The sequence below is a fragment of the Cibotium barometz genome, chromosome 39 (genome assembly GCF_041138505.1).
Source record: "Cibotium barometz isolate CiBa-2024 chromosome 39, ASM4113850v1, whole genome shotgun sequence".
In the NCBI taxonomy this organism is placed as follows: Eukaryota; Viridiplantae; Streptophyta; class Polypodiopsida; order Cyatheales; family Cibotiaceae; genus Cibotium; species Cibotium barometz.
Genome location: NC_141084.1, coordinates 23,537,794 through 23,552,819, shown reverse-complemented (window position 1 = coordinate 23,552,819; position 15,026 = coordinate 23,537,794). Strand labels below are relative to the sequence as shown.

At 39.2% G+C, this 15,026-nt stretch overlaps 1 protein-coding gene across 2 annotated transcripts; it reads right to left on the bottom strand.

Annotated features, from left to right (window-relative positions):
- Positions 1-10,618: 10,618 nt before the first annotated feature.
- Positions 10,619-14,683, bottom strand: LOC147615891 (smr (Small MutS Related) domain-containing protein). 2 transcript variants are annotated; one of them, XM_086778513.1, is made up of 4 exons: positions 13,936-14,683; positions 13,403-13,812; positions 12,664-12,733; positions 10,619-10,875 (listed from the first exon to the last, which is right to left on the bottom strand). In XM_086778513.1, exons 1-4 carry the CDS (start codon positions 14,586-14,588, stop codon positions 10,803-10,805), a joined length of 1,206 nt encoding a protein of 401 aa, XP_086634639.1. In that variant the 5' UTR covers positions 14,589-14,683; the 3' UTR covers positions 10,619-10,802. The 2 variants fall into 2 exon arrangements, with proteins under 2 accessions (XP_086634639.1, XP_086634640.1); XM_086778514.1 differs by lacking the exon at positions 10,619-10,875 and adding an exon at positions 11,354-12,388.
- Positions 14,684-15,026: the final 343 nt, after the last annotated feature.

Genomic DNA, 15,026 nt, shown 5'->3' with positions numbered 1-15,026 from the left:
GAACGGTTATCTTACAATAATAGGGGTGAGTGGCATCTTGTCCTTTTGTTGTGGAATAGCGAAACGTTGACATTCTTCGCATCTTTTGACAAATTCTATGGTGTCTTCGAATAATGTAGGCCACCATTGTCTTTCTTGACGCACTTTTCCGAGAGATGTGAGTTCTCCAGCAAAATGCCCGCCAGCTATCCCTGAATGAGCTTCTTCCAATATGGTGACGAACTCATCTTCTCTAACGCATCTTCTGAGCACATTATCTTTTCCTAGCTTTTATAGTTCTCCCACAATCAGTTGATAAGGTGCAGCAAGCTTGATAAGCCGCCGCATTTTATCTTTGTTCAAAGGTATTTCTTGCAAAAAACCATAAGCTAGATACTCTGAGATTTCTTCACTCCATTCAGGTACCAAGTCCAACTTGAATAAACAAGCATCAGGGAGATCATCATCAACACCAGGCCGATTCCCCATTTGGAATTCTTGACATGTGGTTGGCCAACACATGCTGTGTTCCCTTTCTAACCATGACTATAAAGTCGAATTCCAACAACAATAGCAACTATCGTGTGATTCTTCCCGTGGTGCAAGGTTTATTTACTAGGTATAGTAAGGCTTGATGGTCCACAAAAAATACGAATTTGTTGGCCAAGAGTTAATGTCGATATTTCTTAAGAGCGTAAACCATGGCCAATCCTTCTCTCTCTATGGTGGTGTAATTCACCTCTGCATCATTCAGCTGCTGACGACGACTAGCGAAGCAGACTGGATAGTCCAATTTGAACTCACCAGGCTGGGCTAGTACGCAACCAATAGCAAAATTTGATGCATGCACGTTAAATATGAGATCCCAATTGGGGGGTTGTAGAATTGGCGTGCTTGCCAACTCTTGCTTCAGTTGAGCATATGCTTCTTGACACTCCTCAGTCCACTCAAAGACAGCATAACCTTGTATGCAAATGTCCCCCACATTGTATTGAAAGCTATCTTGTGCTGGTCCTCTAGTGCTATGGACACCTAATTGTAACTAGAGAATCCATCCAAGAAGTTGTAAGCTTCTCTCCCAACCACTCTTTCCAAAATATGTTCTATATAAGGTAGTGGATAGTGGTCTTTCCTAGTGGCTACGTTGACCTTTTTAAGATCAACACATACCCTAAGTTTTACATTCTTTTTTGGCACTATCACCACGATTGGTGACAACCAATCCGTATGTTTGATTTCATAGATGAAATCCGTAGCAATGAGCTTGTCAATTTCCTCCTTTACAATTGCTGCATACTTAGGATTTTGCCCGATTGGTCTAGACCCTTCCATGATTGGAATCGTATGCTATACTACCTCAAGTGGTACCCCCTTCATCTCTTTGTAATTCCAGGCGAAACAATCCTAAAATTCCTTAAGGAGAGTAATAAGCTCATCCTCTTCAGCCGAAGTCAAGTCTTTAGCAATGTATACGGGTCGAGCTTCTTCCCCTAGTCCCGCAATATCCCTTTCCTTGACTTCTACCAGGCCATCGTATGATGTGGACATCCCATCCTCTTTCACCCTTGTAGCCATTAGTCGGACCACTTTTCGTTCGCCAATAGTATAGGTTTTGAAGTGGTCGGGTACGAGAGCAAGTCTGGTTTGTCCTCATTTTCACTTTTGGTTTTAGCCAAGATCTTTCTAGCCTCACAATCTACCTTTGCTAGGGCTTTATTGCGTTTTCGACGCCCAGCTTTTGTAAGCTTGGGTGTTTCTGGCTCTTGAAGGATAATTTTCTCTTTGTGCCTTCCCTCCAACGATATCTTACTCAACTCCTCACCCCAATCCTTTGAGAACTCATCGTGTACCTTAGTGACCTCAAGGTACCTCAGCCCACTGGGCAACCGTGGGTTTTCTTCATAATAGGGCATTTTGTCGGGCTATATACCGTTTCTGTTTTCACCACCGTCTGAGGCGTTGAGCACTGGTACGGCTTTGTGCTATGGTACCTTCTGTACTTGATGTCTCCTCTTCTAATTTTTCATTAATGGTCTGCCAATTAACCATGCATGTAAGATTTCTCCTCAGCCTGAATAACGAAAAAGCTTTTACCTCAATCCCCTATAATTATTTCCTATTTCAGAATACAAAAAAAAAATATTATTTTTCCTTGTTTTTACCTAGAGAGAAGAAAAATTCTAGAGAGAGGTAATTCAATATGAAGATATTTTTAGATATAAAAATTCTCCTAATATCTAAAATATATTTCCCTGAAACAAAAGTTCAAAATAAATTCTCCAAGGTGCATTAGAAATCAATTAAAAATGATATAAGGGACCTTAGCCTAAGGGTCTAGATTTTCAAAAATTTCTGGATTATGGTCCAATTAAGGTTCCTATGGGGCCAATAGGATTAATCCAAGTGTTGGGATGAGAAAAATCCAATGAATAAAAGAAAATACCCAAAAATGAGTAAATGCTCACATAAGATAAAGAGTTGACTGAGTACAAGGTTTATTAGTTAAAAATTAAGAGATATTACTAAAAAAATAAGATATTTTAGAGAAATGATGAATTTTTGACACCTTGGTAAGGAGAGAGGAACCTTTGAGGTAGGCGTCTCCTTCACATGTGTGGAAGGGTTTTTTAATTCAAAAAAGTTGTGATATTTTTATCTCTCCTCTCTCCTGGATCAAACTGGATCAAAAGGGGAGCCAAACTGGTCCAAATCTTGTCCAAATTCAATCAAACTAAAGTTGAAAAATTCTAAAACCTAGTCGGACTCAGTTAGTGGCCTCCTTCACCTATATATAGACCCTCATTCTTTTGTATTCTCATCTGTGAGCTATACCATGCCAGTATTACATTAAAATAATCATATTTTCTATTATCCCTTAAAAATCCTCTACTTTTGGGGAGCTTGGAGCTTCTCTCTCTCTTCAACAACTCTTGGAGCTCTCTTCTCCACTTGCTAAACCAATTGATTGGTTGGGGGCTTCACTTCTAGAAAAGAAGCAAGCTAATCCTTGAGGTAAGAATGAATTTTATGGTTTTTTGTTAAATTTTCTCAAATGACTTCTCTTCTCAACCCCTCTCAAGCTTGAGAAGTTTTCCAATTGGTTGTTTTAAATTCAAATCAAGCTTTCCCTAAGAATTTTAATGTGTAATCAAGAAAAAGTTAATCTTTATGCTTAATTAGAATGCTTTCTTATGTATATCTCTCTCTCAAAAAGAATAGTCATTCCTATGGCTAATTCTTTAGCAAAAGAATGCTTCTCATTGATAAATTCTTAATTCAAAATCAAACTCTAAGCTTGTTAAGCTAGAGAATAAGAAAATGGTATTTTTATGCCATTATGTTAACAAAATAATGGTTAATTCTTTTAGATTATTTATAAGTAGTTAAAAACTACTTTAATTGATTCTAAATGGGAAAGAGATAATCCTATCAATTTGGGAAAAGAGGAATAATGAAAATAGCTTAATCTAGTAGAATAATCATAATTAAGTTTATGATTATGGTTAAAATTATGATTTAAATTCATAGTTTAGATTTAAGTTTAAGAATAGATCTTCTATCATATTTGCATTACAATGTTTTATTCTTTTAAGAAAAAAAATAAAAATTATCAGTAAAAGCATTGAAGGTAATGGCAAAATTTTCAGAAAATAATACATATCTTATTTTTATGCATAATGCTAAAAGAAGACTTCCTACCATATTCTAAGATTGGACATCCTATGCAAAAAGAATGATTTTCATCATATTCATGTGAAATAAATTTTAGTATTTATACATAAATATTTAATTAAAAGAAAAGAGAAATTTTTGGTAAATTTATTTTTATGCAAAAAGAGGAATTCCCATGATAATTGAGATCCAAGTAATTAAATAGTAAAAGAGAAATTTTTGGCATATTTAAAATAATAGATATTTTTATTTAATTAAAAAAAGAAGAATTTTAGATAAATTTATTTTATGCATAAGAAATTTTTAAATGATAAAAGAGGAATTCCCATGACATTTGGAATTCAATCATTTAAATGCAAAAAGAGGAATTTTAAGCATAATTAAAAAATAGATATTTATATTTAATTAAAAGAAGAATTTTTATGGTATTTTAAGTAGAGAAAGATTTAAATTAAATTTTGGTGACAAAAGAAGAATTTTCATCATAATTCTACCTAGAAACTTAGGATTGATAATTAAATTGGTAGAAAGAATATTCTTAGATATTTTAGGTGGATAAATCACCAAATTGATATTTACCCAAAATTAGATTAATGAAAGAAGAGTATTTTTATAAAAATCCGATATTCTCATATAGAACCATTTCTTAATCTATTATGGTTAGGAAGGAATGAAATTCATAAAGTTGGAATTTTCCTTACGGTTAGAAGTTCAGTAGATTTTTATCTGAAAAAAATCCTTAGGAATCAAAGTTAGCGGCAAAGCCTGCCGAGGTCTTGACCAGCCTCGGTATGGTTAAAATGGTGCGCTTCCGGTACGATGGGCGAGAACTGACGAAGTGGTCCCTGAGTGAAGTTCTAGGAGACCTAAGTAGGATCCTAGAGGGTTCTGACCAGGTGATGCACGGGCTCGCGGTTGCTAGGACACCCATGTGTACGTCGATGAAGATACGGATGAACTGAAAAGAATGACTTTTGTGAACTGAATTTTGATATTGGATCTCGTTGGTTGACCAGTTGGTCTTCAACAGAGAGTTCGGATGATATATTTTGTAAAACAATGGACTCAATATTTTGGAGGATTATGATCAGTAATACTATGATTTCATTGAAAGATTGTTTTGGTTGTGTGTTTCATCTCAATATTATCATCGAAGATCTACGCACTTTTTATGGCCTCTTCCAAAGTTTTAGGATATTGAGTTTTCACCTTAGTCTTATATTCATTATCTAGACCACGCAAAAAACCTCGTACTTTCTAAAAATCATCCAAACTTTCGATCTGGAGAATTATCTCACGATACTTGGAAATATACTGGGTCAACGTAAGATCTTCTATCTTACAATTGTCCCAAGCATCCGAATTGCGATCCTTCTCATTCTCAAGTAAGAATTCTTTCCGAAAATTGGTATCCAAAAATGGATGATTGCCATGTTGCTTGACCCTCGGTGTCCTTGGAATCTTTTGAGGTCATGGTAACAAATTAAATTCAAATTCAAGATGAAGATGAATACCTGACGAAAACCAACTCGTTTTGCCATTGATTACTCTTCGCGCTTATGGACACTCCTCGATGGTGGAATTGTGATGTTGCTTCTCTCCTTATGTTGATACAAGAGAGATGCTTCTCTTCTTCCACTTATGAGAGAGAGAGAGAGAGAGAGAGAGAGGTGTTTCTCTCTTTTCGATGAGAAAGATAAAGAGAGAGATATCTCTCTCCTTCCGCCGCCGTAAAAAACTGTGACTTCTTTCCTTCCTGATACGAGAGAGAGAAAGATATGCTGCTCTCCTTCCGCTTGTGTGTGTGTGTGTGTGTGTGTGAGAGAGAGAGAGAGAGGGAGAGGTGTTGTCTTTGTTACCACGATGTTGTTGCTGGGAGAGAGAGAAAAAACTGGTTGCTACTTTCTCTCTTTCTTCTTCTTTTTTTTTGCCCACGGCTGGATACAACAGCCTATATATATATATATATATATTCAAAAATATATATATATGTATATGTAAATATATATATATATATATGTCAAAAATATGTATACATATATGTCAAAAATATATATATATATATATATATATGTATATATATATGTCAAAAATATGTATACATATATGTACATATTTTTGACATATATGTATATATATATGTGAAAAATATGTATATATATATATATATATATATATATATATATATATATATATATATTCAAAAATTCTTGCCGCCGGCTGGCGTGTGCGCTCAGGCTGCTCTTTTTTTCTTCTTCTTCTTTGTGTGTGTGTGTGTGTGTGTCTGTGGGTGCTATGTCTGACCAGCTCTGTAGCGACTGTTGGTTATGTGGGGCTTATGCCCCCCCGGCTATACGACGAGTGAAAGCAGTCGTATTTTCCCACGACTGCAGCGCGCACCTTCTCTTCCACACTTGTGAAAATGCCGTCTTATGGCTGGGGGCTGTTGTCTCACGCCACAAACTGCTGTGCGTCTTTTCCACCCCTGAATTGATGTGGATTATGGTGAGGACTGCGCAGTTGGCTAGTGCGTAGATAGCATACCAGTGAGAGGCCACCATGAGACTTCCATGCAAGTTGCTAATAGAGAATAGTCCACCCAACAGCCGGATATAGGAACCCTAGTTGGTTAAAATCCTTCTGGCCGTCCCCATATGTCCAGACTCCCCTGAACTGCTGACTCCCGCCTAGTCCTACCGGTGTTCTGATAGTGTCTAAAGTGAAAAGAAAGCTAGGGGCAAGAATGTCATTGAAACAAAGTGTGTATAAAGTGAAAAGAAAATCTGAATGGTTTTCTCTCATACAGAGAGTGATATGCTACCTTGTACATGTTCACACTTACATTATAAGAGGATTTGAAGACAAACGTACACTTATGGTAGTACTACATATAAACAAGACCTAACCAAGGATACTTTTTCCCATGTGGTTCTTTCCCTTGGATATCCAATGTGGAAGTATATACGCTCTACCTATTGCTTTGTACTTTCATATTATTATTATAGATGGATATATTTGGAAGGATGACTCTATCACCTCCATTATTTCTCTCTCAACATTTGTGTACTGTGTCTATCTCCATCTCTATGTCGCTACTATCAATAGAAACCCTAACTCTCTCTATGTGGCTATGGCTCTCCAACAAGCGATGAGTTTGGAGACGTGAGTCAACAGGTAGGTATACCTAGTTTTGTACCAACCAATTATTGCCACCTTAAACTTGTAAGAACATTCCTACTTATATTTTCTTGTCATACAATATGTACTAGCTACAATTTTAAACAAAAATTCTCATCTTTTGTAATTATTAAGACATTAAAGTTTAATTATCCAATAATTGAGACTTACTCTGTCATAAGCGTGGTGCATAAAAATTTGTATCCCAAATTCATAAAAGTAAAGTATGTAAGCCTAGTTTATACAGAAAAGGCATGCGTCTACAAACATGAGTCAACAGACATAGGTCAACATACGTGAGCCCAAAGACATGGGTCTAGAGGCTTGAGTCGACATATGTGAATCTAGAGACATGAGCCCAAGAAAAAAAAACCCAAAAAAAGACTCAAAACTTTAAAAAGAAATAAATCCTTGATACAAACCCGATTTGCACTAATTATTGGAAATGACAATACATCCGACTATAGTGCATCAAACCACACTTCCTTGATCCCAGTACTCAGAAGAGCGCTCCCATGATAAGAAGACTAGACTCCTTCAAATCCACCTCTACAAGCAAGGAGCTTTGGGACAAAATGAACCAACTAAATGCAAATGTGAGCTAAGGAACAACGAAGCACTTGGAAGCAAGAACCGCCAACAATCTTCCAAGCCCAAGATTCACCACGACTAAATGAACCAACTAAATGCAAATGTGAGCTAAGGAACAACGAAGCACTTGGAAGCAGGAACCGCCAACAATCGATTCACCACAACTAACTCTATAAACAACGTCATAAACTTCATGAAAAGAGCACTAAAAATTGTCCTATCTTTAGGCGAGGCTCAAAAATGAAGGAGGGGAAGCAGAACTACGAACCTCAAGGTTTGCTCCCTCAAAAAGTGATCAAACCATGTTAGATGCAATAATGTTTCCAACATTTGGTGTCAATCCTGAGCTGGAATCATCCCAAGCTAGTAAAGCATCCTCTTTTTCTTAAAATAACATGTCACAAAACAGATCATGTTACATGCAACCTCCTAGTTGCCACATCATATTTATACTAAATCCACTCTACCACTGCAAAAAAAAACCCGCATAGAAATGTCTTAATGGCAGTCAAGAAAATTTATCCAATTCAAAATTCCAACTCTCTGAAAATTAAGCAATTAAGCTCCAACTAGTTCAGTCTCAACCTTAGGCTCAGCTTCGTCGCCTCTACAGGCCTTTCAACCTTCACACCCACATCCTCACTATAATCTCCACGTACCTCCATCAGCTTTCCCAAGTCAAACTTAGGGGCCTTCAAAATCTTCACTTTCCTAATGAAAGTGTTTTGCAATGGGTAGATACCAGTAGTGGCCTTCTCAATCTCCTTCCCAATAACTTTTGGGATGAACTTTGCCACAAGTTCCTTTAGGTCACAAGCTAGTAAAGCATCCTCTCTCTCTCTCTCTCTCTCTCTCTCTCTCTCTCTCTCTCTCTCTCTCTCACTCACACACACACACACACACACACACACACACACACACATGCATACACATAGGATCACATGCACATTCATAGATAAAAAATCCTGCATATTGAATGAACATCTTGTATTAGGAAAAACGATAGACAAGGTTCTTGTTTCAACAAGGCTAGGTAAGCCTTTAACTTGAACAAATATAACACCACTACTATTAATAGCCACACAGAGAGTTTGCATAGCAAGATTGAAAATAGCCACAAATTAAACAAAGAAGGGAGAGAGGGGGAGAGAGAGAGAGAGAGGAACAAGCCAATGAAGCAATACAATCCCAAGACGTGAGAATTAAACCCAAAATCTCTCAATGCATAAATCGCTACACCAATATATGTGTGTCCATGCGTGTATGCATGTGAGACATGTACAACAATTTGCAAGGTATACTTTGTGTGTTAATGTTTGCTATGAAACAATGCATCATGGCTAGACCTATGTTTGAAATCATAGTTGAGCGATGGGGAGCAATGGTTCACAGAGTGTCCCTTTACCTGTCATCGTTGAATAATTGAATGTTGGTGTACACTTTTTAGCATTGGCATCATTATTGGCACAACATGGAACCATATCGCTTACAAGTATTGCAATATAAATTAAGAAACTAGCCACCAATGAGGGTGATAGCCCAAGTGGTAGAGATTTTTGTCTAGGACTGGACGATTGCTCCCTCAAAAAGTGATCAAACCATGTCAGGCGCAGTAATGTTTCAGACATTTGGTGTTAATCCTGAGCTAGAATCATCCTAAGCTAGTAAAGCATCCTCTTTTTCTTAAAATAACATGTCACAAAAAAAGTCATGTTACATGCAACCTCCTAGTTGCCACATCATATTTATACTAAATCCACTCTAACAGTGCAAAAAAATCTGCATAGAAATGTCTTAATGGCACTCGAGAAAATTTATCCAATTCAAAGTTCCAACTCTCTGAAAATTCAGCCAGTTAAGCTCCAACTAGTTCAGTCTCAACCTTAGGCTCAGCTTCGTCGCCTACCGGCCTTTCAAACTTCACACCCACATCCTCAGTGTAATCTCCATGTACCTCCATCATCTTTCCCAGGTTAAACTTAGGGGCCTTCAAAATCTTCACTTTCCTAATGAAAGTGTTTTGCAATGGGTAGATACCAGTAGTGTTCATCTCAATCTCCTTCCCAATAAGTTATGGGATGAACTTTGCCACAAGTTCCTTTAGGTCACAAGCTAGTAAAACATCCTCTCTCTCTCTCTCTCTCTCTCTCTCTCTCTCTCACACACACACACGTGTGCATACACATAGGATCACATGCACATTTATAGACAAAAAATCCTACATATTGAACATCATATATTAAGAAAAATGATAAACAAGGTTCACTAAAAAAAACTATATCCACTTAAAAAAACGATAAACAAGGTTCTTGACATGAAATTCATGTTTCAACAAGGCTAGGTAAGCCTTTAACTTCAACAAATATAACCCCACTACTATTAATAGCCACACAGAGAGCTTGCATAGCAAGATTGAAAATAGCCACAAATTGAAAAAGAAGGGAGAGAGAGAGAGAGGAACAAGCCAATGAAGCAATACAATCCCAAGATGTGAGAATTTAAACCAAGATCTCTCAATGCATAAATTGCTACACCAATATATATGTGTGTGTGCATGCATGTATGCATGTGAGACGTTCGAAACATGTACAACAATTTGCAAGGCATACATTGTGTGTTAATGTTTGCTATGAAACAATGCATCACAGCTAGACCTATGTTTGAAATCATAGTTGAGCGATGGGGAGCAAGTGTTCACGCAGTGTCCCTTTACCTATCATCATTGAATAATTGAATGTTGGTGTACAGTTTTTAGCATTGGCATCATTACTGGCACAACATGGAACCATATCGCTTACAAGTATTGCAATATAAATTAAGAAACTTCCTTAGGGCATCGCCTACCGGTAGATAAAAAAAGTCGATGCCTGTGCGCAAATGTACAATCAAGAGACATGGTTGAATTACATGTCTCACTTTAATTCCATAATGTGTTGAAGTGATGGTGTTCCCGAAAAAATGGTAACTATGGGAGGATCTTGGGTTTAAGGCACTCGGGAAAAAAATTTAATTAATTCATTAAGAAAACAACCAATGTGCAATCAGGAGACTTAGTTGAATTTAATGTCTCACTTTAATCCCATAATGTGTTGAAGTGATGGTGTTCTTGGAAGAACACGTAAATATTAATACTACTCCAATAAGTTATCCATAGTGGTTAAATGGAAAAGTGATGGGTGTCCAAAGAGACAATAACTACTAGAGTAAAATAAAATTCTAACCTTATGATATTGTAACAAGAACACCTACACTACAAATGTTATGAATGAATCACTTACAAATAGAAATGTTTTTTTCTATAATACAAGCATATTGTACAAACTGGTGCTTCTGCTTCCGGAATTTGAAGCATCAATTTAACTAACTGAAAAATGAAAGTCTGCCTACTTGTCCTTTAATAATTGGAACTTAGGATATACCACTACCATGCCTGGCCTTGCCTCTTCAAACTTGTACCTATGAAAAAGAAGAAACAAGAGAACATGCCACTTGCTCTCAAGGAAGCTTTTTGAACAGTAGTCATATATCAATGGAAAGTTCAGCAGCCCAAGCTTAACAGAAATAAGTGTGATCTTGACTCCATGAGAGTCTACTCACAAAGCTTCATGCCATCAGCGCCCAAGAGTAGGTGCAGGTTCATCCATCGAGATATGTCGCATTAGTAGACAAATCTCTATAGATAAACCATCAAACTGAGTTTCTATCACTTCTCTGGAGGTGAAGGCTCAGCCATGATGAAGGCTGGTACTAAAGGGAACACACACACACACACACAGCAATGGAGAGCATAAGACATACGTAAGTACAGGACTCATCAAACCAAGTGCTCAATAATAATATCACCCACACTCTTCAGGGAAAAAAGAAGATATAGCCCTCATAAAGGTCGCCTGAAACTGCAAGAGGAGCTTGCACACAAGTTGGCTAAAAAAACATGCAAGTACTACCACGTTTGTTTAAACTTAAAAAACAGCCTTTCCTCAAGGACAAGACCTCAAGCAGATAGAGATAAAGGAGCTGAAGCTGGACATGGACAAGCCAGACTTGGTACAACAATCCCTTCATTAAGTGCTTTGAACTGGAGCTCTGATGGTTTACAAAGGAAACATTCTCATGGTGACTGGATGGTGGAAGAAGCGTCCACAAGGACAGGACTCAAAATAATACTATCAGCCACATGATGGAGGCAAGAACATGGAGGTTATTGAGATGATTGTGGGTAAACTGCAAGAGGAGATCGCACACAAGTTGAGATGCTTGTGGGTAACCTGCAAGAAGAGATCGCGCACAAGTTGACGAACAACTTTGTTTCATGTCATGCTTGTCACATGGAAGACCATCTTGTTACATGGCAACCCAACTTGTTCAAAGGCGTAGTTGTTTCATGTGTGCCATGACTAATGAGGCCGAGTGCAAGGCAGACGAGGAAAAAGAAAAATCCAGTTCTCGACATTCTTGCATTGGGGAACCCCCACAACCCACCTGATGACCACTATAGAGAAAACTACCTCCTCTTGAAAAGACTCACTTTTGAAACAGAAACTTTCACTATGCTCAAATCGGAAATAGTTAATGAGGACACCACCAATAAGCTTAGGACCCATGAAGACTTTAAGGTCAGTGTCCAACACTAAACATCAAATGCTCCCCTACACCTGGTAGGAACATTTGACATTCCTTCCTTGGTATGGTTAACCATGCAGCCAAAAGATACAGACTAACTCGGAGTAGTAGCTCATACGTGTGGTAAAATTTCCATTGCAGCTGCAAGAATGGCTTGTAATTGGTGATTGTCTCACTGTCTATCTTCCCATTGAACTGTATACATAAATCATAATCATTGCTATGGGATGCAGGGTGGAAGAAAGATGACAAGGCATGTCTGTAAGCACCAAAGGGTCAAGTTTTTGTAGGAGCTGATAGCTGTTCTCGTGTTGAAAACGTGACTAAATTCCATGTGACGAGTTCACTTCAAAGGCAAAGATCTCAAAATAGGCATTCTCTAGAAACAAGAGAAGGGTTTCTCATTAAGAGGCCTGCCAGTGTCGGAGAGAGACAGAAGAAAAAGAAAAAAGAAGAAAAAAAGAGAAAAATGAGAGAGGGAGAGAGAAAGAAAGAGCGAGAGAAGCTGGTTTGGAATTTTGCCTACATGAATGAGCATGAAAGGGCACAGAAAGCAAATGGTGTGGAAGGTGGGCCAAAAATCCAAAACATCACAAAATATTACGTGAAAAAAAAGCACACCTGTTTTGGATAAGAAAGCTTCGTATGGCCATGGGAAGAGACCCACCACCACGACTATGATTCCCCACACCTGCAATGAGAACAAATGAAAAATTGAGCACCAGAAAATATTCAACCAAACAATTATCCAATTATCCATTAACATTAAAATTTATTCTAGCTCCGACAAAGTTTCATAGATTTGCAGACCCCTACTTTGTTGCCTACTATGCCTGCTTCCCTCAATTTTTGCCATCTGTTTAGCCAACCTGTGCAAAGAGATCTGTGAGAAAGGGTGTCCCAATTTGATGTGCATTTGCATGATTTTACCCCTGGAATAAAGCAAAGGCCATTTTTGTCCAGTGTTTGTATCCTCAATCAAACCACAATAGAGCAGAAATGAAGGCAGGCAGCCTCCACCAGGATGAGCTGCTCAATTCTCAGCCATTCAGATGTTGCTTGTTGGTGTCTTAACATTTACATGGAAGTGCAGGGCGGACAGACTCTGGGCAGCAGCGTGAACTCAGGCAGGTGCTCCATGGGCCGGCAGGGCGGAAACAGGCTGTCCAGAGGCTGGCTGGGCAGTTGCACCTGCCCTACTTGGCCATCCTACCAGTCAGACTAAAAGTACATTTATGAATACAACTTGGTGCCTGCCTCGTTTCTTGGCCTATACTCTCAAATCCCTCCCTAATTGTAAAGCCACTACCGCATTCCTAAAATTCTCAACAGCAAAGATTGATGGAGCAGGAAGAGCTACCTGTGATAACTTTAAGCGCTTGGCGGAAAGGGAGACCACATGTAGGAGTCCCTTGGAACAGTCTCTGAGTCTGGGTGCTTGGCTGAGAAGCTGAATAACTGCTTTCGCCAATTACTGGAGTGGAGGCATCTTGAACGAATCTCGTGTTGGGACGCACGGTCTCAATCTCCAGCAAGTGTTGTTGAAGAGCGGCAACTGCCTCTCCGACATGCAACCCATGTAAATCCAGCTGCCACACATCCCTCTGAGAATCCCCATTGCGGGCCTGGAATATCTGTTTAGCTGCTTCGGCATGCAGCCTTTCAGCTTCCATGCGTTCTTCAGTTGCTTTCTTTGAAAGCATTTTGGCCCTGCTATAGTATCCATCCATGAAAGCTTTATATGCTCCACGAGAATGCTTTCCACTTGCCCTGTTCCATATATGTCCAAGCTCACATATATTTCACATAGATGCTCAAACGCATGCACTCACCAATCAAATTCAAGACCTAGCTATGGCTTCTTGAAAAATTAGAAAACTCCACAAACAGTACCTGGACATTCTCAGAGCATCCCTCCTGCTCACGAAGTAGATGTCATCTTCTTCCCACTCTGGCTCAGCAGGTACAGACTCAACAGAGAAAGGAAAACCTCTCTGCTCTGCGTTTGGGCCACGGCAGGCTTCCTTGTCTGCAGAGGCTCCATCACCATGACTACGTCCATCATCACCATCATCTTGGGACGAAGAAGAGTACTCTGCACCGTTAAAAGCAGAGACTCTCTGCATATTTTCGTTGGACATGGAGACTAAGTACGCAAAGGTGCTCTCTTCGTCTAGATCTAGGGCTTCCAAGACGTCAGCGATGAGGCTCTCGTCGGCCCAGCTATGGCGAGCCTTGAGGCGAGAAACCATGAGAGCGTGGGGCTGGGAAGGTTCGGCTTCACCATCGCTGAGGCCATGGCCGTAGCCAAGGGAAGAGGGTTCCTTCTTCTCCTTCAGGACGCCGGCGAAAGAGGGACCTGTGGCAGAGGGGGTTTCTTGAAGCAGAACTGGTTCGCGGCTGAGAGGGGCAAATTGGGAAGGGTCTGGGAAGGGAAGCTCGCGAGTGAGGGTGGGGAGGCGATGGCCATGGTGGTGGGGGTTCTTCCGGGTGAAGGCAGACCAGCCCTGCTGCTGCGATCTGGGTCGAGGTTGCCTGTCCGCCATAGCCACTTAATTTCATTGTAAAGCTAGCTAGTGATAATTGGAGAGGGTACCTATACCCGTTGACCTGATGCCCACGGTCAAGCAGCGCGCGAGTCACACACCAAAAAAAAAAAAAGTGTTTTTCAACCCTTAAAATTAAAGGCAATGCTTAGGCTTAACCAGGATTTAGACTTCAAAATCGCTAAAAATTGTACAAGTTTTAACCCTTAAAATTTTAAAGGCAATGTCCAATTCTAATCAGGATTTCTAAATTTCAGCTAGGAAAATTACACTACGAACCAAGTTATGTGAGCACGGGTTCTAGTTGTAGCCTTGACCTTGTCTAACTCACCACTTGGCCGCTATTTAATGGTTGTTTTTATCCGACTAGCCACAGGTTCTTTACGTGGTCTCCATGGCAAGTTTTAGTTACAATTAGTGAAGAAAATGCTCGTTCAA

What these genes read in the sequence shown, in the direction of transcription:
- LOC147615891 (XM_086778513.1), bottom strand. Translation starts at nt 14,588, where the DNA reads ATGGCGGACAGGCAACCTCGACCCAGATCGCAGCAGCAGGGCTGGTCT. An exon ending in AGCGCTTAAAGTTATCACAG is followed by an intron (nt 12,734 to 13,402) that starts GTAGCTCTTCCT and finishes TTCTCATTGCAG; the next exon opens with GTGTGGGGAATCATAGTCGT. An exon ending in AGCTTTCTTATCCAAAACAG is followed by an intron (nt 10,876 to 12,663) that starts GTGTGCTTTTTT and finishes TCTTTTTCATAG; the next exon opens with GTACAAGTTTGAAGAGGCAA.